Here is a 25,558-nt window from a genome sequence, read left to right on the forward strand (position 1 = left end):
TGTGTCTGACATGGGAACACAGCCACTGATGGGACAAACAGGTGACAGTCAAATGTCTGGTTCCACCCTTCTCATCTGCTAACATGCCAGCCTAACGAATTCACTGGGCACTACTGTGAGGGGAACAAGCACACAGATTCCTGGTGAAACACTGTGCAAAGCAGAGCATCCAAACCCCAGCAGGAAGAAAACAAACTGAAAGTAGGGCCAGCCTTATCCTGTGCTATTTATAAATGAGCTCTGCTTCCTTCAGATAAATCTGAGTCTCTGAAGCGTGAGTGATGCACAAGCCTCAGGCTGTGCCTTTGCCCTGCTTCAGTGGCACTTCCATGTCTATGCTCTCTGTTTAATGCTGAGTCCCTCCCACTACTGCCACATGTGTTCTTTAGTAGGAAAGGTTTTGCTACCATTTTTATGTATCCCAAATTTGTGGATGGTCTGATGCAGTAGGCCTAATTCCTTGCTCCTCTTGGCTGTGGTGAGACCTTGCACCCTTGAGTTCACTTGTGCTGATGAGATGGAGCCCGGTCCCCTGAATCCCAGGAAGATCCCATCAAGGTGTAGGGCACTTGATCTAGGTGTAAGAGAGCAGTGTTTTTCTTAAGAGGAGTTTTTTATGAGACTAGATATGATGTGGGAGTTAATCTTAGAGTGTTTCCTCCTTGCTGTTGAGCTCATCTAGTTGTTTTCCCTCAGCTATCAGGAAGTTTTAAGGACTTTGGAGGAGAAAACCCTGAGAATGCTTGTAGTAAAACTTGTAAGTAGCCATATGCTGCTAGGAGAGAAATTCCTGATATTGCCTGTAGCCAGAACAGCTGTATTCTACCAGATAGGCCCAGTATTTGGTGGTACGCATAAATAAAATCATCATCCAGCCTCATGTCCATGACACAGGTGCCTGACAGCCTGGAGCTGAGAGCTGCTCCTGGAGCATCCAGGCGGTGCTGGGCTGTGTCTTCTGTTCCAGGAGATTTTGAGATGCTTCTCATTATCATAAGTATTCTTCTTCCCGCATCTTTGCTTGGTGGCATATGATCCTGTCAAGCTGGCTGCCTGAGTTAAAGCCTGATTTCTTTTTAGATGAAGCATGTGACTTTGTTTCAGTACCTGTTTGCTGTTACCAAGCCTGTCAGCCACCCTGACTCTCCTAACTGCCTTGTTCATAATCACAAACATACAGTGGGTAAAGTAAGGAGACATTTGAGTAAATCCCTGCCTCTGCTACCAATAGAATGGCAGGGAGTCCTTTAGGCTGGAGTTGCTCATTGAAGATGTAAGAGAAATGCAGGAAGCCCAAACTGACTGAGAGACATTGTAATCTTTGAACGCCTTGATATTAATCAGATGTCTAAACCATTTTCTCTCTAAGGCAAACACTACAGTCAAATATTTAAATATTACTAACTCACCTTAGAAGAACTTACTCCTTATAGACCTTAACTCTTCAATAGCTTCTGTCATGGAAGCAAGTTTATTTCCTAAGCAAATTGAACGGATCCTTTCTACATTGTTGCATGATTTAATGGTAAAATGCCAAGAAATTTTTCTACAAAAGACTGAACAGCACTGAGAACCCTCCTTTTGCTTAGCAGCTCCCTTATCTGCAGATTCCTGTCATAGCTGAAACATTTGCATTTAAAAGAAAACCCAGATTTTAAGATAGGAACATTTTCCAATGGATTTATTTTTAAGTAACCAGTAATTTTCATTTATCTCTCCCCATCAGATTTACTCAGACTCAAAAGGCTTGCTTGCTAGACAAAGCAGTCTAATCTATTGCAGTGAACAAAGCAGTCACAATGCGATGGAACACAGTAAACATGTGAGAAGTGATACTGAATTTATAATAAAACTAAACCTTCCTTTATGGATCTGGGAAACTGTGAAGCACAGAAATGAGAAGTGGCAGAGGCCTTGAGAGTGTCCTCTTCTTCCCATCAAGCTTGCACAAATGTTGTGTTATCATTCTTGAAGTGTTTTCTTCAAAATGAGACTGGGCAGTCTAGCTGTCTTCACCAGTACTAACAAACAGGACTCATTGCCTTCTGTGTCTTACAGAAGTGGTGCGCATAACAGTGAAAATATTTCTGTGCCACTCCAGCAGGGTCACTTTGCTGATTCCCTCACCAGCCATTGATGCTTTTCTGCACTACTGTCACCTAGCCAGAAATTCCCTAATTTCTACACATTTATTGCTTTCTTCTTTGTGTCTGTGTCCCTCTGCCCTTGTCTTTATCACATTTCACCTATTATTTTCAGATTACATCTCTGATTTTTCAAGATAACTTTGAGTCCTTATCCTAATGAAATTCAGTGTCTTTTAACTGTATCATCTGCAAATGTTCTGTGTATTTTGCAATTTGCAAAATTGTAGTAAGTGTGCAACTTACTAATGAAAATATTGTATAGAACTGAATCTGATGCCTTGGAGAGGCTACCTAGAACAGAGGCTGTACAAAGTTAAAAGAATAAAGCTAAATAAAATTAAAAGAACAAGGATAGTCCCTCATGTGAACCATCTAGATATGTTCTCCCCTCTGGTCAAGAAATTGCTGTCTAAACTTTTGGGACTTCATTTTCAAGCATTCATCCACTTCACAGTAATTCCTTATCTTTTTTCTGAAGACATCACAAGGAACATACCAAAAGCCTTACAAAATTAAAGATAACAAATCTACTCTTTCTCTTAGACTTGTTACCCTGTAAAGGAAGGAAATAAATTCTCTTCAACAAGGCCTTTCTTTGAAGAGAGCATATTCACTGATTCTCATTTTCTTATCCTGTACATATGTACAGATGACTTAATACTTTGTTCCAGCTCTCAGAGTTCAGCATTAGGCTGACTCATCCACTGTCCTTTAACCTATCCTTCAAGACAAGTTTGGTTTGTGTTTCCTGGGGGTATTTTTGCTCTGTTCCTCTCCCCCAGTACCTCTCCTCTCTTCTAGTTTCCATAGCTAATTGCTATGAAATTCAGAGATTGCTTCAGCTGCTCCCTTAAGCATCCTAGATGGAATTTCATCAGGCCTTACAGAATCATATATATATGCCTGTGCTCCATAAAGTTAGTTTTGTTAAATTTCTAGTTACAGTTTATTTTTTATATGTCACTGAAAGAAGGACAGCCTTAATGTTTCTGTTTTACTTGTAGTTCGATGTGGGACTTAATGTTGCCTTCCATTAAACAATAAATGAGTTCTAGGAGGAGGAAGCTCAGATGAGCCTTTCAGGGATATCTGATTTTGCCCTCATGCAGGCATCAACCTTCTGGCCTGAAAAGTCATTTTTGCCACAAAAGAGTCTCCAACATCCTCCCCATGGAGGTATCTCAGGCAGTGGTAGAGAGGTGTCCCTCAACTCCTGAACTTTTTTTACCTTGAAGTTCCTGGATGTGCAGAGACTCTAGACTGTGGCAGTCAGACTGTGAGGCCAGCTCTCCCCATGCGGCAGGCCTGATTCTTCATCTCTGGGATGGCTTGTCCTCTTTTGTTGTAGCTTGAAACACAACTTGTAGCTGTGTTTATTACCAGCACTTTTCTAGGGCCCAGGGGTGCAGGTGTGGACAGGGGCTATGCTTTCACAGCAAGGTTTCTGAGGGAAAAAAGTCAAGGAGTAATACCTTATACGACAATGTTGACCAAAAGACAGATTTTTGAAAAAATTTTGAGATCTTTCATTCTTACTAAATATTCCACAGCAAGATTCTGTCTGTTTCCCAGGTAATAGACAGGAATGGCAAAAAGTGCAGATAGAGACCAGCAGTCTGTTTTGCTCAGTATGTGTCACAGGACAGGACTCTTTTATGCTGTTCTCTGCCATGCTGGATCCAGCATGGGCATGTTGGTGACTCCATGGATTTGGTGCCCCTCACTGAAAGACCAGCTGGACGTACTAAGGTTCCTGCCTGCCTACATTTACCTTTGGTGGGAAGTCTGCATCTACAGATAACCAGAGCAGAGATAAATCTTCTCTGCAGTTGTATCATATGCTCTGAGTGCAAGAAGGACCCAGGAGCTCTTTCTTCACCAAGTACAGGCTTAGCTAAAGAATCTGACTGGGCTGCTTTGACCTTTGATCAGGCTGCACTCAGCTATCACAGCCCTTTAAAATCTTCATTACTGCTTTGACTCAAAATGAGTCATCAATGAGGACTAAGCTCACTTTTTGCTTTTATCTCAAAAAATCATAAGTGAGGAATGAAGTTTTCTGTCTTCATTCCTCCTGCCTCTACCTAGGATAACTTATACTGCTGTCCAAGGTGCCACTGGGGAGGGGCACCAGACATTGCACTGTTCCTCACCTCTAAACCTTGCCCTTCTGTCTCTTCATGTATAAAAACGATGCTGGAATTACTTTGCTTTGTGAGTTAAGTACTTTGTACTTTCTAAATGGCTGAGTGTTTAATTTTGGGGTCTCTCTTGTGACTGCAGGAAAGCAGCCTTGCATTTTGCTAACACTCCTCAGGGTGCCTGGCCTTGGCTTTACTTGTGGTAGCTGGCAGAGGATCCTCTGCAAGGTGTCAAGGTCAACTTGTTGTGTCAGGCATGATAAGCAACAAATGCAGAATAGCTGGCAATGTCCTTGATGGAGGACATTTGGGAACTTTGTTGTAGATGCACTGCTTTAGCTCAACAGCAAGGAGGGACAAACTATTTGCTCCAGCAAAACAGAAAGTCAGTGGACTCTGGATAAGCTGAGTGTAGAAGGAGACTTTCACACCAGCAGATCCCTTGGAAAGCAACATAGATAAGTGACCCAGAGAGGAGAATAAACAAAAAAACTAGTGATTTGTCATTGACAGAAAAAAAAAGTGAAAGATTTCTTCTCTGCTGATAATGACTTGATGTTTCTGGATGATATTTTGCTGAAAGTTGCTGTCAAGAAGCAAAAAGAAACACATTTGAGGATAACAGAGTGAAGAAATAGAACTGCTTCTTAGTTCAAATCTGAGACTGCTGTAAGGTAGTCCAGGAGAGTATTTGCACCACGGCACAGGGGAAATCAAGCTGGCTTCAGAAGATGTGACCTGTGGAGCAATGTATTGTAGATCAGCACTTCAGCATGAACCCTCATCGTGATGTTGAGGCAAACCAAAAGGCAGGCTAACTGTGAAATGGAGAAAGTATGCGCTACACAGATCAAAGATGTCCACAGTTGGACTAACGTGCACAGGTTTAGATGGGTATTCCTGGCTGGAGTTTGGTCTGTTTTATTCTATTTCTGCAAGAATCCATATGGTGTTCATCTGCCAGCGGGTGAGCTGGACCATTGTGCAACAGATGCAGCGAAACTGCACCCATGAGAGTTTCTGCTCTTGCTAAATCACAGCACATGCTCAGCTTGTCCACCTTGAGAGAGCCCCAGAGCTCTTTTGGCATTTTGCTTTGGCCCAGGCTTGTGCATACTGACACAGGAAATGTGGTTTGGACAGCGGGTTTGTGTCTGTGCTTGGCTGCCAGGTCAGGCACAGCAAGAGAAAATGAGGCTGATTCCCTTGCTCAAGTTGCCAGTGAGAAACTTGGAGTAAAAGTCTTTAACACTTGTGAATGTAAGGAGAAGGGTCCAAATCCCACTGCTTACCTTGTGTGACCAAGGTATGGGCAAAAGAGGGTGGCTGGGAGAGAACAGCAGGGCTAGGAAGCACTTGTGTTTCTGTGGTGCACACATGGACTTCTACAAGTATGTGGCTCTCTTCAGCTAAGGAGGCAGATGAGTGAAGTCCCTGAGCTGCTGGGCTGGACAGAATGGCAGAGGCTCTGAGAGGGGCCTGTACAGCTACATCTGTAGCTCAACAGTGACTTACAAAGAAATGCTTGAGGCACAGAAACAAAGACATGTCTAAAACTGAGTATTAGGGAAAAGCATAAATATAAATTAATACAAAGAAGTGAATGTGTTAAGTGTTAAGTGAGCTGTGGTTTTCCTGGGTCAAAAAGGGAAAGGGAAAATATTTGGGAAGTAGTTACAGTAACTACATATAAGTAGTTACAGGAATGAAGATATACTAAAACAAACTTTCAGCTACTACTAAGTGGTTATGAATAAGAATGAAATATTTGATGCTGTATTGTTTAATCTTATAGTGAGTGTCTGCCTAATGTAGCAAGAAGATAAAAGCACAGGTCAGAATAAGAAAAGAGTATGTTAAAGAATATTTAGATAAATTCTTGCTCATCAACAAGATCAGATTAAACATACCGTGGAGTACCTAAAGAAATAACCAGACCAATTTCAGGCCATTATATGCATTTCAGAGGGTTTTTGGGCTATGTCTGTCCTGCATTTTAGGTAGAGGCTAGGGTTTATGTGCAAGCCCATTTACAGCATCTGAGCTGAGTGAGTACATTGACTCAGAGGCAGGGTTGGAATGTGCTCTGTGGCATGGATGAGGGGTAGCACGACTCCACTGTCACCTATGGACTCACACTCATTCATGCACCTCTGACATGGGCAGACTGAAATATGGTAGTCTACTGTCATCAATCCCAACAGGCTTTTTGGTTGTGCTGTAGAGCCAATGTCTGGCAAAAAGGTATCATCTGCACGTTCTTTCTTCAAAGGGCCTGTCTTTCAGTGCAGGAAGGGAAGTAGTGCAGAGAGAGTACCAGAGCCCAGAAAATAGTGTCTGGACAATTCACCCAGGTAGAGGCAGCCAAAGCCAGCCACAGGAGGTTGAAAAGTGTGGATAATAGCACAGCAGTGCATCAGACTGCGAGCTGGCCTGTAGCACAAGCATGGACAGGGAAAGGAGGAAAGTTCTCAAAGGGCCAGAAGGAGCGGGAAAGTGTCTGGAGGAAAATGATAGGATTGGACGCAGCGAATTACTGACCATTCAGATCAATTTCAAAGACTGGAAAAGCACTTGAATAAATGGCAACACAACTGTTAAATGTCTAGCTAATAGGGTGATTCAGAGAAGCTGACATGGATTTGTCCAGAATAGATTATCAAGCCAGTATAATTTCTTTTCTTTTTTTTTTTTTTTTTCCAGAGAAATGGGCCTCATGAATAAGAGAGAGGCAATTGAGGTTATAATCTCAATCCATCTTGACTTGACTAAAGCTTTTGATCCAGGCTTACACAGTGACATATGTATAACCTAAGCAGAGAAATACGAATTAGATAAAATCACCATAAAGAGGCTGCTCAGGTGGCTCAGGCAGTATGCTCAAGGAGCAGTTATACAGACTTCACTGTCAGACTCTGAAGGTGCTTCAAGTGAGACTCTCTAGCTGTCACTTCTGGTCTTTTTTTGATCAATACTTTCATTAACAACTCAAATTACAGAATAGGGAAGCCCCCCTGGGAGGACAAGGCACTTTGCAGGACATGATTATGTTCAAAATTATCTTGATAAATTGGAAGAAAGGCCCAAAATCAATGTGATGAAATTCAATAAAAACAAGAGCAAATACTGCATTTAGAGAAGGGAAATTAAATGCGCAGATACGAAATAAGAGATGGCTGGTTAGGCAGTAGGGTGCCCAAGGGGAAGCATGGTAGATCACCAGTGATCAGCAATGCAATACTGTTACACAAAGATATGTGTCATTCTAATTAATTAGCAAGAATGTAAGAGAGAAGAGGTTGTAACTAGTGCCTCAGGATAGTCTAGTGCCATGTGTTTGCAGCTGCAGAGACAGGCTGAAGAGGAAGAACAGGAGTGGTGAAAGCTTGGGTCCTGAAGACAGGACCTGGAAGCAACAGGTGAGTTGAGGCAATTGATTTGAGTTGGAGAGAGGGAAAAAGAGAAAGGAAAAGTGGCACCAAGTTTTCTTGCCCCTTTGAAGACTGTTACAAAAAGGGGAATAAACTGTTGTTCTTTGCATCCACTGGGGAGATGGTAAGGAGTAATTGGCTCGACTCTTGGTAAAGGAAATATTCTGTATAAGGGCAATTAAACACAGGTGTATCTACAGGGAGCTGAGTACCTGTTGTTGGAGACTCGTGAGAGCAAGCTATGTGAACTGCCACCAGTGGCAGGGGAGTGTCTGATTTCACCTCAGAAGAGAATAGATATGCTTTTTGGGTCTCTCCAAACCCTGCATTGCCATGATGGATTTGCCTAGGAGTCTATTGATGCCAGGTTGGCACTGGAAAGAGTTTGTCTCCAGGTCAAATAGCATGAACTTTCCTCAGCAGCCCAAGGAGATGTTTGCATGCCAAAGTCATCTGAGTATCTTATTTGGCCAGTTCATATAAGGGTGAACCAGCAGGGGGTGGGGGGAAATGGTATTTGATAATGCCCTTGTCTTTCCTCTTCTCTAGCTGAGACAGATTTTTTTTTTTCCCAGGCCCGGAATGATAAAAAAATCGGCATTATTTGACTTAAGGCAGGTATCACCAGGGCTGTGGTACTGCAATGCTGACAAAGGACTCCTTTGAAGGATAATTATTGGGAAAGAAAGAGAAAAAAGTGCTCATCAGTCAGCGTGAGTGTGTTGCATGTGGCACCCTGTACCTGAGTTTTGGCAAGGCTGGCAAGGGCTAGCCAGATCTGTGTTTGCAGTAGCTGGTGCCCACACCACACTCCAGCCTCCTGGCCAGGGTAATTTTGTCCAGTTGTGTTGTGTCAGTGGAAGCGACTAACAGCCTGTGTCTTGTGAAAATGGATCAAGCATTATTTGCTTCATAGGACTGACATCAGAAACATGGGCATTTTCAAATCAGATTGGATAAATGGTCGAATCTCTTGCTGGACAGGAGCCATTACCAGCTGCCACAGATAAAAATGATAGTACTCTCTTGCTAGAAATGAATGGATTATCACCCTCCTAACCTGCTGTACAGAGTAATGAACATGAGGTCTTAATATTTATATTTCTGTATATTAAATAAGGTTTTGAATAGTCTCAGCTTCTTTATAAATAAATGAGCTCTAAGAAATCAAAAGAAAAAGTGGTAGGCTGTTCTTACAGCAATGAGTTTCACACATTTTGCTCTTCAAAATTAGTCAGGGTAAAAATCACTATAAAAATGGCTTGCTTTTGTTACAGTTCTCATCATGATCAGGTACAGAAAAAGCTTGCTGCTTTTTGTTTTCTTGTCTCCCCTCTGCTGTTTACACACACTTTTCTTTTTCAGCTTTACTCTGATTGTATCATAGTTAAACTTTTGCTCTAAATAGTTTCACACAGCCAAAATACTTGGCTGATTATCACATGCTTCAGGGGAAAAATCAACTTCTTGCCGCTGTGCAGACAGTTACTTGGTTCTCTCCTCAAATGCTCCACCCCTCCCAGCAGGATACTGCTAATGACAGGAGTTTGTGCCGTGTTGACAAGCCTCTGGGAGCAGGGAAAAGGCCAGTTCTGAGCAGATGCCCAATTTGATTGCAGTATCATAAGGGCTAATTACTCTAATAAGCATTTATGGGATTCAGGGATCAGGAGGAAAAAGATCACAAACATGATTAAGGTGTCAGAGGTGTTGAAGGAAAATTGAACGTATTAAGTGCCAATTTCTGTTTTCTGAAATTCAAGTTACCATCACTGAAAGCTGCTAATAGTCATCTGAGAGCAGAGCTTGGTGTCCCTGAGAGGCTGTTTTTCAAGCAGTTTACGAAATGTACCTAACTCAAGTACTGTTGACTACTTTATATAGCGGAGGAGCAAGAGTATCCCAAGCAAATCAGCCTATTTGATTTTTGGGGCTGGTGACCCCACCTGTCCATGTAATGGACGAAGAGCTGTGATACGTAACTAATAGTAGAAAACTTGAATAAATCTCCATCAGAGAGAGGGTATTTGCAGTGAGAAAACCCTAGGGTAAAGCTCTTTGCTTTGGGAATGCTGAAAGGAATTAGCTTGGGAAAATCCTCTGTGAGCTCATGAGAGCTCTTATGCTGTTTGGTCATCTCTAGATGAGGATATTGCAGCACTCTGTGTTAATGTAGACATCAGGACTCAGAAATCGTGTCTGCACAGAATGATGGGGACAGACTACAGCTGCACCCTCTTCCATGTATTTTCTACTTGTCTGATGGTCTGCAGAATTTTCCCCAAATATTTGAGAAAGCAAGCTGGAGAGAAAGAACGTGAGTTAGAGGAGAACTGTGGTGGACATACACATAAAAATAACTTACTGTCAGACCATTTAGAGTGACATTTTTAAAATATTTTGATTCAAAATATGACCCTTTTTCTGTGCCCAGCATGAGTAATATTGGACATGTTTTTGTAACCAGTATCCCTGAGCTCTGCATTTCTCACCTTGAATTAAAACTCCTCACTACACCAGCTCCTTCATCTGAAGCAGCTGCTGGTGACTATCACTGTCAGCAGTAGCTCATGATCACGGGGAGATGTTCTTGGAATAGATATACCCAGCACATTTAGTCCACAATGGGTCGGCCTTGGCAATCACTGTCCTGTTTAACCTGCTTTGTAATCATGAATCATTTTACTCTGGGTGATATTGAATTATGCCACTCCTTTAATGCCAGATAGCAGAAGTAGTTCTGCATAGAGACTTACAATTTCACCTGTGCAGGGATATTCAAAGGTATATGCCACTCAAGGCTCTTCAGTTGTGTCTTATAGGCATAAAACTGTTTTGAAGTATTCTCAGATGGATTTCCTTTACATTCTGTTTTACCTTCTTCAGAAAAGGAAGAAAACATGTTCATTGGAGGGTTAACTACTCTTTGCCAAGTCTCTTGCCTAATTTTCATGCTCCACAGAACTTCACAGTATAAACAATTTTACAAAAGAGAATTAGCAGTTTTTCCCAAGGATCTGTCACAAGAATACTTAATCTGTGTAATTAAAGTATTGAGAGTGCTGTTTGTTTGCTGGACTAGGTATGAGTTACATAAGTGGTCATGGATAGAGTATTTGGTAAGCTCTGGGATGATCAAACCCATTTATCATATTTATGGGATGATGTTTAGGGAACTTTGTCTGCTCCACTGCTTGGAGAGGAACAGATATACCTTTGAAAAGCTTCTCTCAACCTTCTAAAGTGCTTGTCCCCATCCTGATCTGACAGATGCCAACAGGAGTGTGTGCTGACAGACCCAGTGACAAGTCATTCTTTTCTCTTCAGTCTGATTGAATTCCCATATCTGAAAATCGAGTGTTCTTAATGCTTTTGGTCTGACTGAAATGTCTCTTCTAAACTGTAAGCCATTTATCTGAGTTCTAATCTCTCCTGCTGAGCTGTCACAGTCAAAAGGCAAATCTCCTTACCAGATGCTCTGAAGGTATAGGGAGGATTTCAGTTTTAATGAAGAAGTTTTCATCTCCCTGAAACAGAAGTGCCCCAAGGACCCTTATCACGTGTTGGTTGCAAGGTCTTGCCTGCACCCCACATAGAGGCAGAAAGCTAATTTGAGGTTGTCTGACTGAAGGGTAGTCATATGGCACTGCATTTGGAGTAATATATATAGTCAAATGTGAAAGGCAAGGCTAATGCTTAGGGACCTTTGTGTGGCACCACTGGTGTTGTTTGGACATTTCTTAGGGATCTCTGGGATGGTGTTGTGCCACAGTGTAGATGTCTGGTGCATAGCTCAGACACCTCACAAGGCCTGTTCTTGATAGCAGTGCTCCAGTGGCCATGGGTAGCTGCAGAGTTTCCAGCTGAGGGGCTTTAGTACCTTGCTGGAGCATCTTGCAGGAAAGTGACTGACCACAGTTCTCAGGACAGCTCTAAAACTGCTGGTGGAGATATGTTCACACCAGCAAGCCTCTGGGGTGCAAACCAGCTGCTCTTTAGGAAGGATCTCAGAAGACCTTGCTGAGGCCTTGAGACTCTGTCCTGCTAATGCCAAATGCTCTGTGCTGACTGGGTCTGTCTTCTTGTTTCTTCTTGTTTTAAGGTCAAGTGGCAGAAGGATGACATGGACAACAATTCCAACTTCTTCTCTGTCTCCTCAGATGGGCGGATTGTTTCATGGACTTTAGTTAAGGTAAACAATAGGTGGTAATTTCTTTTTCCAGTCAAATTATAACCAATTGCCTCAAAAGTTCAGTGATTCATTAGTATTATTTTTGTTTCTAGTGAGCCAGGTTTGAAAAGAAATGTTAGCAATAGCAGCGGGTGCAGTCAAGCTGGATCTGGGGCTCCATGTTAAACTTTGAAATGAGGCAGGGTTGGCCTACCCGTTGTCAGGACCTACCCTTCATCCTGCCTGCACCTGTAGCACCCCATGGGCCTGAAAATGAGAGATTATTTTCCTGCTTGGCAACAGCAGAAATTCAAGCCTGGTCCTTGTTCTCACACTTTCTTTGTCCCAGAAGGGTCAACTAGACACAGAACAGAATAATCCGCTTTATTTCACAGCTTCCAGATTCTCATTCCCAAAATGCTCCCCTACAGATTGCAATTTGGACTGAGAGAGGGTCAATTGAAATTTCTCCCCATGTGGAACAGAGTGAGTAGTTCAGAGTAAGCTTGCATTTGCAGTGGGATGGCAGCATGCTATCAGACAGGCAGAGGGTTTCTCCCTGCCATGACATTGCCAACTCACATCCAATGCAACTTTTTAAAGCTTGTTTGCCTACCCTGCCTTTGTTCACTTTTCGTTTTGGAGTATGTTGAAATGTGTTGATAGAAATATAGAATTAATGTCCCAAAATGACCCTTAGATTCATGTCTCTGAAACCCGATGTGTGGGGTTTTCTGCTGGCTATTTCATTTTATATTTCAGGATTTCAAATCTCTTTCTAAAAAATTATTGCATTGCCCTAAATATGAGTTTGAAGCAGCTGTCCCATTATTCCCCAACAAAAGAAATTTCTTTACATCCTAGGATGCTCATTTTTCAATCTGTTACAACAAGGCTGGCCTGTTCTAAAGTTTTTAGGACTTGCTGCCATGGCAGGGAATAATTTCTCGTATCATATGTAAATGTTAGCCTCATGTCCAGTTCAGGAACAGGAGCATCTTCTAATGAACAGTGTTAGCACAGGCAGATAGTGCAGATTTTGAAGGTTTTTTTATAGACTTTTCCAGGTTCATATATGCAGCTTCAGAATAAAAAATCCCTTCTACAAGTACATCCGAAGTCCTTCTCCCAAAAGAGTTCCCTAGAGAAGGACAAACTAGAGTGTTCCAGCACTCAGCTCCTGTGTTATCCCCTGAATAGGAATGCCCAAAAGGTTTGAGTTGAAGCGGGGAGTCATGTCTGCAGTCAGACACCCAGCTGAGGTGATTTTTGGCAGGGTATACTTACCAACTGAGCCCCAGGATCTGAGTGTGCTCAGCATGGTTCCCTTAGGAGATAGGAAACCCTGGCTGAAGACTCTTACTTTAGAGAAATACAACAACTGGGACAACCTAAGAGTCTGCAAATGGACCCTGATAGCAGCTCAACAAGCAGAGGCTCCTTTGCGCCAGTGCTTAACTGTTTCCACACATAATCTGTGTTTTTGCTGTCCCTTGAACACATAGATATTTCTAAGTAAGCTTGGTGTGACTTCTAAAATATGCATCCACTCAGCAAGTTGTCATTTCTAGTTATTCCTTGCATTACTGTAATGAACTTGGCCTTACCCATGGTTTTTTAGATTAAATTACCTCTGAAATTGCCAGAACTAGTATTTACTTAGTAGGCAGGGGTGGACAACAGTAACATTTTAGGTGCTGTCTGTTTGGACATTTTGTGGGGAAACAGGTATTCAACAGGGAAAACAAGAAACAGGATGGAAAGAATGTTTTGTTATAAACTGTGGGATTTTTTTATCCAGCAAGGAGAAATGGAACAATCTGCTTGAATTCCAGTTTCACAAGAGCTTTTTCTGGGTTTCATTTGGAGTAAAACTGAAGACGCTCCAGAGGTCTTAAGTTCTACAGAACCATGGTGCAAACAGGGAATAAATGAAATACTGCTTCGTTAATCTTTTTGACAGGACTATCCAGAAATAAAATTTCTTCAAACACTGGTAGTTGCTTGACACTTCCAAAGCTGAGAGCACAAAGTGAATAATTTCACTCTTTCTTCCAGCTGAATGTTTGGCAAACCCCACTCAAGATTTGGATAGAAGAGTTGTCAAATGTTAGCCAGGGACAGTTGATCTGCCTTGACCATAGTTGTTGTCTCTGTTAGAAATGGGCACCATAACTTTGGACAAATTTCATGAAAAATAATGTGAGTTCTGTGTACTTAGAATGTCTTAACTTGATCTTGGGTCCTCATAAAGGTGTAAATCATCAAGGAAGTATGCAGGACTTCTGCTTGATGATTCTATGCCCCCATCTTGGATGCACACCTTGCCTATCAAAAAGAAGAAATGTCACAGCCATTTCAAAGAATTGTTTGGGTTGCAGCTTGCACTGCTTCTTAGGCTGATGCTCAGCAATCCCAGGTTTGATTAGTAGTCATAGTTCACCCCCTCCTGTGTGACCTACAGCTAAATTACTGAACAGCTCTGGGCCTACTTCATCACTTAAGGCTAATAAGAACTAAGGGAAAAGCAGCAGCTGTAAGGCCTGATTCACTAATGCTTACAAAGTGCTCTGCAATTATTAGGCAGAAGCAACATATTATTGCTCAGTATTCCTGGAAGGCCAAATTGTCAGCAGGCTGTTTACCCAGAGGAATATGTGAATGGCTCTGCTGACAAAGAGCCCCAGGAACAAAAGCATTTTTTATGCTGTGAAGCTGGGTACAAGATAAAACCAACACAGCAGGGGAGTCTGCACAAGCAGAGTGAAGGAAAGGGGCTGCAGAAACTGTCCAGAGGGGCCTCTGCCACGTGAAGGTGCTGGGAGAAATCTTCAGAGGAAGGCTGCAGAAAGGTGTGTGCTTAGAAAAAAGGTCTCTTAAGACTTGCCTTTCTACCAGAACACAGAGATGGTGTGCTAACACATCTCTAGGCCTGCACAGGTCAGACATCTGTCACACTGGGTGTATCAACATGACCAGCTGCAGGCAGCTCCAAAGCTGGTCTTCAGACCAGACTCGTGTCTTGGATAGGGCACGTGCTCTTGCAGAGCAGACAGACCTGGGAGCCTGAGTAGGGGCAAATTGCCTGCTCAGCTTATCCTGTCTACACTCCCAACAACCCACTCGAACTACTATTTAGATTTGCAGTGGAGTATGCTCTGCTCCTGATTACTCTGGGCACTATTCTTTCCAATTCATGCACACATACATCAGCACATGTGGCCTCTTTCTTAGCATCACTCCTGCCTTTATCCACTGAATCAGACTTGTAACCAACATGCAGTAAGAGCCGCTAAGGTGGAACTCTGCAGGAGTCTGTCCTGCTTCTTGCTGCTCTCTCAGAGAACAATTTACTGCCATCATAGGCCAGCACGTGTGGGTGTGCAGCAGTGAGAATTAGTGAGAAAGAAAAACATTACGTTATGGGCTTTGACCTTTGTTGAATCTTCTGCAACTCTGTACCCCCAGAGTATGATAAAAAATGCCTTGTAGAACGCTGTCCCCTCTGCACTGCAGTACTGAACAGATGTCCACAAGATCTTCTCCCACATTCCCCAGCATGGAAATTTCTGGGGTTGACTTTGCTAGGCGGAATTTCTTTTTCCACCTAAGTCCTGCCCTGGGCTAAGAGAAGCTTCAACTACATCTTAATTCACTGAACTAAGAAGTTATATTTTGTTCCCACAGTCCTTCAGTGTGCTATTTGCAGATTATGCCATCCAGTCCACAGTCCACACTGCTAACTAATCATTAATTGTTTGTTCTTTTTATAATCAGAGAATCACAGATAATCAGGGAGTTGCAGGGGTTGGAAGAGACTTCTGGAGCCTCGGGGTGTTCTTATAGTCACAATAAACTCCATTCTGCAATTGTATTTCTACTCCCAAAGCTAGTCTGAGAATGTGTCTTACCCTCTGGTAGTTTCTTTATGTTTGCCTACATTGTGTCTATTTGCATCTTCTTTTGTCTTCCACCTTGACGGTAAATTCTTTGGGACACAACCTTTTGGCCCTGTGTTAATACACCACCTTGCACAGCAGTGTCATGAGAGTTCTTTAGAACTCTGCTGAGAGCAGAAACATGGGGCAGTTTTCCCTTGGAGCAAACTGCTTGCTAGATGTTACTGGAATCTCAGAGCCCATGAAATTGAGAGTACTTTGAATTGAGGCTGCTCTGGGGATAACAGAAGATGTTAAGAAACAAGAACTAGCAAAATGATAAGTTACTATTCATTAATGTGGTGCTTTAGTTAGCTCCATGAGAATATGAAATATCCATCTTAAACCACACAGGGTGGTTTAACTAACACTATGATTTAAGCTGACTGTGCTAACTTTCACTAAAAAACACTGACCCTGAAACTCAAAATTTTCCAGGTCAAGTGCACATGTTGAGATAATGTACCAGTGGCTCTCAGTTCCAGTGCACCAAAGCATCAGTTTCCTGAAGGTTTTATGGAAAGCATCATAATTAGCAAGCTGCCAAATGTGAAACATTAAGCAACTTCTGGGCAGCTTTTTAAAATTCTTCCATAAAATTTGCCATTTCAAAGTACTGAATGTCTCTGTATTGTTGCTGCAAAGCATGCTATTCATGTGGAATCTCCTCTGCCTGCAGAATGAGCTGGTTCACATGGATGTCATCAAGCTGTCAGCAGATGGAACGATGCAGGGGCCAGAGGGGTTGCAGCTGCAAACATTTGGTAAGAGCCCAACTCCTTGCCATGCTGATTAATTACTGACACAAAGCCTCTAATCAGTCATTCTGGGAAATTAAATTGGGAGCAGGGTGTTGAGATGGAAAGGAGTAAAGGAGAGTTACGCCTCCTTGCTTTCATCATGCACTAGGGGTGAAGTCTGCCTGGAGCAATGGCCGCTGAGTCAAGTTTTGCTTCTTACACATTGCCTTTACTTACTTTACTTATTTATAAAAAGATGAATTGAACATTAATTCAAGAAATGTATGTTTTACTGGACTATCTCTGTATGGATAAAGCACACACTTGTTTATGTCAAAACTCAGTTTTGTTCTTTCTGTCAGACATTGATCTGGACTGGCAAAATCAAGGTAAAAAGCAACCTTTGCCCTTTTCTGGGTGCACAGTTCACCCAAATAGCTTTGGGATGTGCCTCATTGAGTTTGGACTCTGTAAAAACACAGCATCTATTCTGAGCTACTATGTTGAGCTCCCTCCATACAAAGTGGAGTTAGTGCAGTCCTTCTAGGCTGAATCCTCTCATCCTGATCATCCTGCCCTTGAGATGGGATGAGTCAGCTGGAGGTCCTGAATAACACAAAGAAGTCCTTGAGGAATCCTCTTATCATCCTTCTACACCTGCTTTTGGCTGAGAAGATGGGACCTCTGTTTGGCAGAGAGCCTTGCTCTGCTTTTAAGAATTGCTGTGTTTCTAGGCTAGTAACTGCTGAACAGTCTGTGGGAAGCTTTGCAGTACCACATAGGTTGCAAGAAACCAGCTAAAGCAGCACACTGCAGAACTCACGGGGGTTTGGGGATTATTTGTTAGTGTTACTGGGAAATGGATTTTCAAAGACTTGTCTTGAATATTTAATGATCTATTTGAATGTTTAAAATGCAGATGGTATTAGAGAGTTGAAATTTCTGTAACAATTCCTTTGAGAACTACATTTTGTTAATGTTAAAGACATAATGCTTAAGATGACTGCCTGTGCAGAAAGTTTCTGTAACTGTGCTTCTGAGCCTTGTCTGCTTGTTCCTGTTTCTCATCTGATGGTTGTTGATGGTTGCTGATGTTCTGCTGGTAGGGACAGCCTCAAGTAGCTCTGGCACTCAACAGACATCCCATCTTCTGCTCAAGAACATTGCTGAAATTTTCTTTCATCAACATATGAACTGGCTTTCTTGGATGATGATGCTTCTGCCTCAGGAGCAGAAGCCACAAAATCTCAATGAGTCACATCCTGTTTGTGGTTGACACCTGTTTTTAGCATAGTTCACAACGATGCAGAATTCAGGGCTCTTGACATTAACAGGATCCTTCTGTCCCTAACAGTGGATTTCTTCCCAAATCACATTCTTTGCTATTGGCTTTACTGAAGCGAGCCTGTTAAATGGGTTCTGAATTAAGGGAAAAACAGAGCACAAGAAGGTATGATGGGGTGTTTTCTCACTGACCTCTTTTATGCACAGGAAACCACTCACATTTTTGTGGATACTAAACAAACAGAGAAGATCTGTTCTTCCTCAGTAGGAGGTGGCCAGATCCTTACAACATTTATGTTTGCACCAGGCATTTTTAACTCTTAACAAAATGAATCCTAGGCTAAAATGGTTTCCAGTTCCCTTCTGGTTCTTTCAGTGCCCTTCTACTTGTCTCTGGGGTTACTGTTCAAATTGCAGGTCTTGGGGGCACACACAGCTTGAAAAGTTCAGCAGAAGGGGTGGCTTTGGTTTCCTTTGGGAGCTTCTGGCTAATAAATCACTTCTGAAAACACAAGCAGTGTGTGCTTACCATAGGCAGGAAGCATGTTTTGGCCAGCTGAACCAATTCTCTGTGTGACATACCTTTCTTTTGTTAACAGGCAGCGGGATATCGTTTGATTTTCACAAAAAGATAGACTATTTGTTTCTCATTGGTACTGAGGAGGGCAAGATCTATAAGGTAAAAATTATTTCTTTATCCTTTGTTTTACATCCCCTGACCCATGTGTGTCTTTTAGGCTTATGATCTGAACTGTTTGCTCAGGTGGTAACAAAGTAGAGCTTCAGAGCCTGGTCCTGCCCTGGGATCCCTGTGGTGAATCTGAGATGAGACCGGCACTGCAGAGGGTCACAGGGAGATCTCTGCAGAGACCCAATTTAGACCCTATTTTGCAGAAACATTTTTCATGCAAACTGCATGCCAGAAAATGCTTTGCAGATTGCAGCTGTGCAAGTGAAGTGCTAAGTAGGATCAGAGCAGAAGTTAAAAGGCATTGATCCTCTGTCCCCATGACTATGAAATGGCAGGAAAAATATCAGCTCTTATCCTTTCTAGACTTGTTATCCTGTGAGCAGTGAAGCTAATGAAGCTATATTTCCTATGGATTAGTGTCCTGCAGCCCTTCCCTTCCACAATCACATAGAATCATTTAGGTCAGAAAAGACATCTAAGGTCTTTCTAGATCCTTTTCCCAGACCCATTTTCTCCTTGCTCTCCTATCTCCAGTCCATTGCTACATACTCAAACCTTCCTTCTCCTGATCACCTCACGCTGTTCCCAGCTCAGTGATCCCACCTCCACACTGTAATCCTTGTTTCCTGCAGACAATGCTGGCTACCTCCGCTCCAATGTTCTCCTGCAGGTCTGGTGCCTTGGTTCCCAGAGCCAGGCAGGGGCTGTCAGCCAGCCAGCTCTAGCCATGTGGTGAGTGCAGCAGCCACACTGTGCTTGCCCTTCCCACACTGAGGGCACTGCCCAGATGTTTTGTACTCTCTGGCCATTGCTTTTAACAGAATGTGTAAGAAATGTTACCACATCCCACATCCAGTCAGCTTTGGCTGAAAATGCCATTGAGGCCAAAAGTTGTTTGTGAAGAGAGACAAGTGCACAGAGGGACACAGGCATCATGTTTTCTTGAGAAATTGAGTTAAAAATAGAAAGTTTTGAGTTCTGCTGTATTTTGCCTTGAAAATAAAGCCCACAGAGCCTTCCTAATACAACTGTTACTTGCACAGCATTCCTCTGAGCTGGCTCGGGAGCTCTGTTAAATCTGTAGCCACAGCCCTTCATCATGGGGCATGGACAACCAGCAGGAGGCTGACATGCAGAGCAGATGCATCCAGCCGTCCCTAGAGGATGATATAAACTCCTTTCCCCCTATTCCACCTGCAAAATGAACCTGAAACAGAATAAGGACCCAAAGGAAATCATGTCCTGAAATCCGTATCAATCATTTAGGCTAGATCTGCTTAACAAATATGTATTCCTTGCAGAGGGACAATGCTGATTGAAATTTCTCCCTCTGCCAGGTAGTATCTAGGGAGGATTTCTGAGTAGTGCTCCGTTGATTTGGACAAGATAGGTGCAGAAGGAAGGTGGGAGGAGTGGGCAGCTGAGCTGTTGGCAGTGGGCAGTGGGTAGGTGCACTTTTTTTTTCTGATGTTTTCAGGACACTAAACATCCGTACAGGTATGGGCATATGTTCTGAGCTATCTGGTCACCCACAGGAGTTGGTACCCTGGGTATCATACTCTAAATTGATGGATATTGTTGTGTTTATTCCTGATCAAAAGGCAGTAAAGAACCGCAGGTTTTAACTTCCTCTGGGGCTGGGTGAGTGATGGATGTAGGTGACTGTGGCAGTGGATATCAGTGTGAAGTGGGGCCATCAGGAGAATATTCAGGATGGTGTCGTGGCTGAATTACACAGGAAAGGAAGCTCTTTATGGAGGAGCACTGGACAGGAGAGAATTTGACATTGAAAAAGCTGTAGGTGTTTCTGCCTTAGATAATCTTCAGTGAAACTAGAACTAGGATGGGGTTTTAACACAAGAAGTGATCCCAGCCATGAAGCCATGCAGATATTTTAGCAGTCCTTGTGTGGACAGATACTGTTACATAGGATCTCTTTCATTGTCAGGGTTACTGGTAAGCAACATTCCTGCATTGGTGAGCCTCAGTTAAGAGCAACCACTCTCACGTTGTGCAACACAGCCCTGTAAAGCCCTGTTCCCACAGGCAAGAAGAGCCTATCTTCAATCAAACTGTAGGGGTTAACAAAGGGAAGAGAAATCTTGTGTGTAGGATGAGCATGCTTCCACAGTATCTACAAAAAACATGAGGAAGAGTGGTTCCACCCTTAGCAACCCGCAAAAGCTTGCTATAAGCAGTTTCAAAAGTTTTGGGGTCAGCTGCTGCTCCAGGCATTTCTCAGGGAATACCTATACACCTTCATCATATGCTTTACTGAAACACTGCGCATCTGAATCCCTTACTGGAGCTGCCCATGAACTGCCTCCTGCAGCCTTGCTCCACTTGTATACTGGGGCAGTCCCACTGTAGCCTGAGGAGCTCTCTGGTCCTGTGGCTGCACTGAGCAGGAGTGAGCTGCTCAGATCTCTGTGCTGCACTTGCATCTTGAGTGAGATGGACAGACTCCTCACATGATGTCTGAGTCAGGGATCAAACACAGGCTGCTCTCCCCATGGGCCGAATTTTAGAATATTTATTAAATAAATTGGAAAGTGAATTCCAGGGAAACTTTTTTTTATTTCCCAAGAGAGCGGGCCTGCCCACAAATAGCATGATAATATGTTAATTCTTTAGCTGCAGAACAATTATGGTGAAGTTCTGAAAATGGCTTAGTTAATAGTGTTTCTGAAGCCAAGAAATCATTATCTAAATTACACACAGACCTATTTATTGCCCTTTTTTGTAGAGGAGAAACTGTTTCTGCATTAATATGATTCTGTAACACAATTCTGAATGCTTTTTTGCATATCTTACTTGCTGTTTAGGAATTGTTCAGCTTGGTATCAAAAAGTATGGTCTCAGATTCGTGTTGAAACATTGTGACATTAAGTCTTTGGTCAGAATAACTTCTAATAAACAGGCCTTCAATAGAAAAATTGTGAAGAAATTTTAATACACTCATGTAAGAAAAGCTTTGGGTTTTTTCCATTTAGGCAGTCTTCTTGAGAGTAATGAATAACAAAACTTGATGCAAAACTGACTAGAGGAAAACATTATTCTAATTTTAAACAAAACTAATTTCACTCATACTCATTCTCTTACACTATGCACCACAACATTTATATCTTTCTGTTTGGAACAGGATTATTATTATTATTATTATTATTATTATTATTATTATTATTATTATTATTACAGATGACAGAGGATGGTGGCTGTGGAATCCTTATCACATCTCTTGAGTTTTCCCTAAAAGAGGATGACAAATGGTTTTCACTAAAAGAGGATGACAAATGGACAGGCTCTGACTTCCAATGACCCTTTAGTAACAGAGAAATCATTTGCCTCATTGTTTAGCCTTGCTTTGTCTTAGGCAAAGTTGTTTTCCTTGTCTGGATATTTTATGGTTTATGTTCTTCATCTTCTCACCATCTTATCTTTGGGGCTTCTGTGTTCTGTCTGGTTGTCTAGTTCCTGGACTGGCTGTATTTTTCATCAATTACCACAAGTTCTTTCTTTTACCATCTCCTGTTGTTCCTCCTGATGTGTTCATGTGCCTTGGTTTCTACTTGTGAGCCCTTCTGCAAGTCTCAGCATTTCTCTACAGATCTCTACAAGCAGTCACTGAGCTAAAACCAGCAGAGCCTCTGGTGTAGCTGGTGACAGCCTGTCCTCCACAACATGGGACACGTTTGTGTCTGGTTTCTGAAGAGCATTGGGATGTCCTGTGCTGCCTGGATGTGTCAGTATTGGGCAGTACTGTCTTTCTGTTGCCAGATACAAACCTTCTCTGAAAAAAATTGTTCTTGGATTTCTGTATTACGTAGATTCTCAAAGCTCCTGTCAGTGAGCTGAAGAAACCCTCTACCTTTTAAGGACAGTAATAACCACCCATTCACTGGGTATGTGGGAGAGTTTTGTGTCAGACTAACGTCTAGCGTAAACTGAAGTGTTGTTAATGAAGATTATTCATAAGTTTTGTATCTTCAGAGTTCTCCTTTTCTCCCAGTATTCCTCCCCCATGTTTTGTAGCCTTGTCAAGAGTCATCTTGGCTGGTTTCCTGTATTGCCATAGATGTATTTTTGCATTTCTGTCTCAACATAAAAATGCTGTTTACCATTCAAACACATCTACTATCATTTAAGTAGGAGAAAAACACTCTCAGCAAATTCGAGCAGTGCTCTAGAAGATCAGAGAGGCTGCACAAATTCCTTCTCTCTGAATCTAGTCATCCTCTTCAAAGCTCTCCTGTCAGGACTTAGATGTCACATATTCCAGCAGTTTTGTTTTCCTACTGACATATCTAATAATTTTAGGGTTCTTGAACTGAATAGTAGGGAAAGACTTCACCAGCAATTCTAGTTAGCTCAGAAACTCTTTTTATTCATTAAAGTCATACTTCTTTTCTGAGCTTTTTCTTAAGTTTGTGGTGTTTCTTCAAAATGCATCTTGGGAAGAAAGCAGCCCTGTTTTGCACTCAGAGATAATGACAAGGGTTGTGGTCAATGTGGTGTGGGGCTGGCAAGCACTGCCAGAGCACTGCCAGTGGATGCCTTTAGGCTAAAGTACACATGCAAGGTTCATTTCTCACAAGAGACACAGGTGGGAGTCTGCCCTACAGAAATCTTTTTGCTGCTGATTTCACAGAAAAAAATGCAGATCCCTTTCCTGTCATGGGGATTGCAAAGGCATTTCTGTGGATCAGCACATCCCAGAGCATGATGGATCTTCTGTACCAGTGCCCAGAGAGCTGCACTGATCAAGACTCAGCCCGCACAAGCCTTTGAAAACGGCACTGAGCATTACAGTTCTGTTGGAGGCAGACAAATCTGGTTAACATCTTGCTCTTCAGAGTTCTCAGGTATTAGGGACCTTCAATCCATACACTTGAAAGGACAGATCGACAAAGCAGTTTCTCTCTTGTGTTAATTACTTGTGACCTGTTCTGTTTCCAGCAAAGTGACTTTAAAAACAAGCCAACTACTGATTTTGCTGATGGCTGAACATTAAGAATTGTGAAGTTACGTTATGAAACATGACATTAAAGGAGATTTCTGTCTTACAATTAAATGCAGGGTCAGCAACACAGAGTATGCAATGAGCTATTAGCAAGCTATAGACACTGTCAGTAAATCTCAATGGGACATGAGCCACTTTCTTGTTTCCATTTCCTACCCCAACAAGGCTCTCAGGGATGTAGGAACTGCTACTGTGAGAATAGTTTAGTACCTGCACCAGTGAACAATATCTAGACAGTAAATGTCACTTGTAATAAAGAGTTAAGTCTTATCATTAATTAGATCTTTGGTTTGCAAGGATTAAAGTCGTGTAACACTTCAGCAATCCTGCTACTTGGGCAGATGATGTGGTGCTGCATTCAGTAGAGAGTAATGAAGTTATTGCTGTGACAGTAATGTGTCACATTACTGTGAGGCAAACCAACAGAAAATCATGAAGCTAACTCCAAGCTGCTGTATGGATACAGCTTGTATGAGAACACAAGCAAAAGGACATTTTATGTGAGATGGAGTCTTTGTTGCTAAAAAAGGAAGCCTCTAATGTGCTTGGAGGGAAGGAGGTTTTGGGAGGATAACTTAAAATTTCTGTGTACACACAACTGACAAGATCTGGATCAAGTCCCCTTGCAGCCAAATAGGTTGTAATTCCTTCCTACTTCATAAGCTCATATGCAAGGTGACTTTTCCAAAGGTCCCAAATGTTTTCCTTTTCCAGCTCCTGAAGACATCCTTCATTTTGCAGTTTGGCAACATCCACAGCTGTGATGCTGCTGGTCTGACCCTTGCATGTCTGTGTAGGGATTGTCAAGTTTACAGGCTGCTATTGGCTGCTGTTCAGTGGGGTCCCCCAGCCTGTCAGGGACATGCCTGAGTTCTGGACAACCTCTGTGGTTCTCATACCACACTGGGGAGTCTCAAGTGGCACAACAGAAGAAGCTGCAGAGTTGTATGATGGGACAGGGTCTCTGAGCAGGCTGTCCAGGGTGGTGACAGGAGAGGACTTGCAGCATCTTTCCAAAGTCCTTAGAGTCAAAGGGACTCGTGAGACATTCTTGTGCTGAGAGCACTGTTACTGGACATTTTAACTGCAACACTTCAAATGCACACGGTGCTGTGCGCATTTGTACTTCTGAGCAGTACAGGGTGCTGTCAGCACACAATGCTCCAGAGCAGCACAGAGGTGTTCTCCCCTACCTTTCTTGTGAACCTTTTATACAGGAGAAGCACAGCAGGAGCCCAGGCTGACAGGAAGGCAATTTAGCTCTCACACTCAAGAATGGTCTCTGGGGCTTGTCTGTTTAAATCAAATCAGACAACTTCAGTTCCTATCTCTGTGTGTTGCAGAGGGGAGCAGGATGTTGCCTGCAAGTGGGGAGAAACAGCATTTACTAAATTACTGATTTTCTGTAGCACCTCTGGGTACCAGCCACCTATTCCCAGCCAGCCCAAAAGTTCCTGAGAAGCCCTACAAAGTAATCAGAGGCATTTTTCTACATGAATTTAAGCTTTAGGGGGTCTAGCTTTGATTACTGAGTAGTTCTTTCCATTGCAGTGTTCGAAAAGTTATTCAAACCAGTTTCTGGATGTATTTGAAGCCCATCACATGGCTGTGGACTCAATCAGCTGGAATCCCTTCCACTTGAAAGTCTTCATTTCCTGCAGCTCTGACTGGACAGTCAAGATCTGGGATCATACCATCAAGTAGGTTCTGCTGGATCCTGGTGTGGGTGAGGAGGTCCAGCCTGAAATACCAGCAGCACATGTCGACTCTGCTCATACCTCAGTCCCAGTTTCCTTCCCAGATGTTGATAATGCTAATTGCTTTTCTATTTTTTTTTTACTCAGATTTGTATTCCCTAGATATGAGATATAAGATATAGCATCAGCTGATCCAGGAACTTGCCAAGCAGCATAGCTAAGCACAAAACCTGACTGCTTTGCTTCGGATCTGGCTTCCTTCAGGCAGGACCTACTGTGGCACAGAAATGCTACAGAG

At 42.6% G+C, this 25,558-nt stretch overlaps 1 protein-coding gene across 1 annotated transcript in view; it reads left to right on the forward strand.

Annotated features, from left to right (window-relative positions):
- DNAI1 (dynein axonemal intermediate chain 1) overlaps positions 1-25,558 on the forward strand; it is a 139,793-nt gene that overhangs the window by 71,941 nt on the left and 42,294 nt on the right. The window contains exons 14-17 of the mRNA XM_066338637.1: positions 11,822-11,911; positions 16,508-16,592; positions 18,452-18,531; positions 25,115-25,263. Of these exons, the coding sequence (XP_066194734.1) occupies positions 11,822-11,911; positions 16,508-16,592; positions 18,452-18,531; positions 25,115-25,263 (404 nt within the window). The remainder of the gene's footprint in view (positions 1-11,821; positions 11,912-16,507; positions 16,593-18,451; positions 18,532-25,114; positions 25,264-25,558) is intronic.

Source organism: Sylvia atricapilla, chromosome Z (assembly GCF_009819655.1).
Source record: "Sylvia atricapilla isolate bSylAtr1 chromosome Z, bSylAtr1.pri, whole genome shotgun sequence".
In the NCBI taxonomy this organism is placed as follows: Eukaryota; Metazoa; Chordata; class Aves; order Passeriformes; family Sylviidae; genus Sylvia; species Sylvia atricapilla.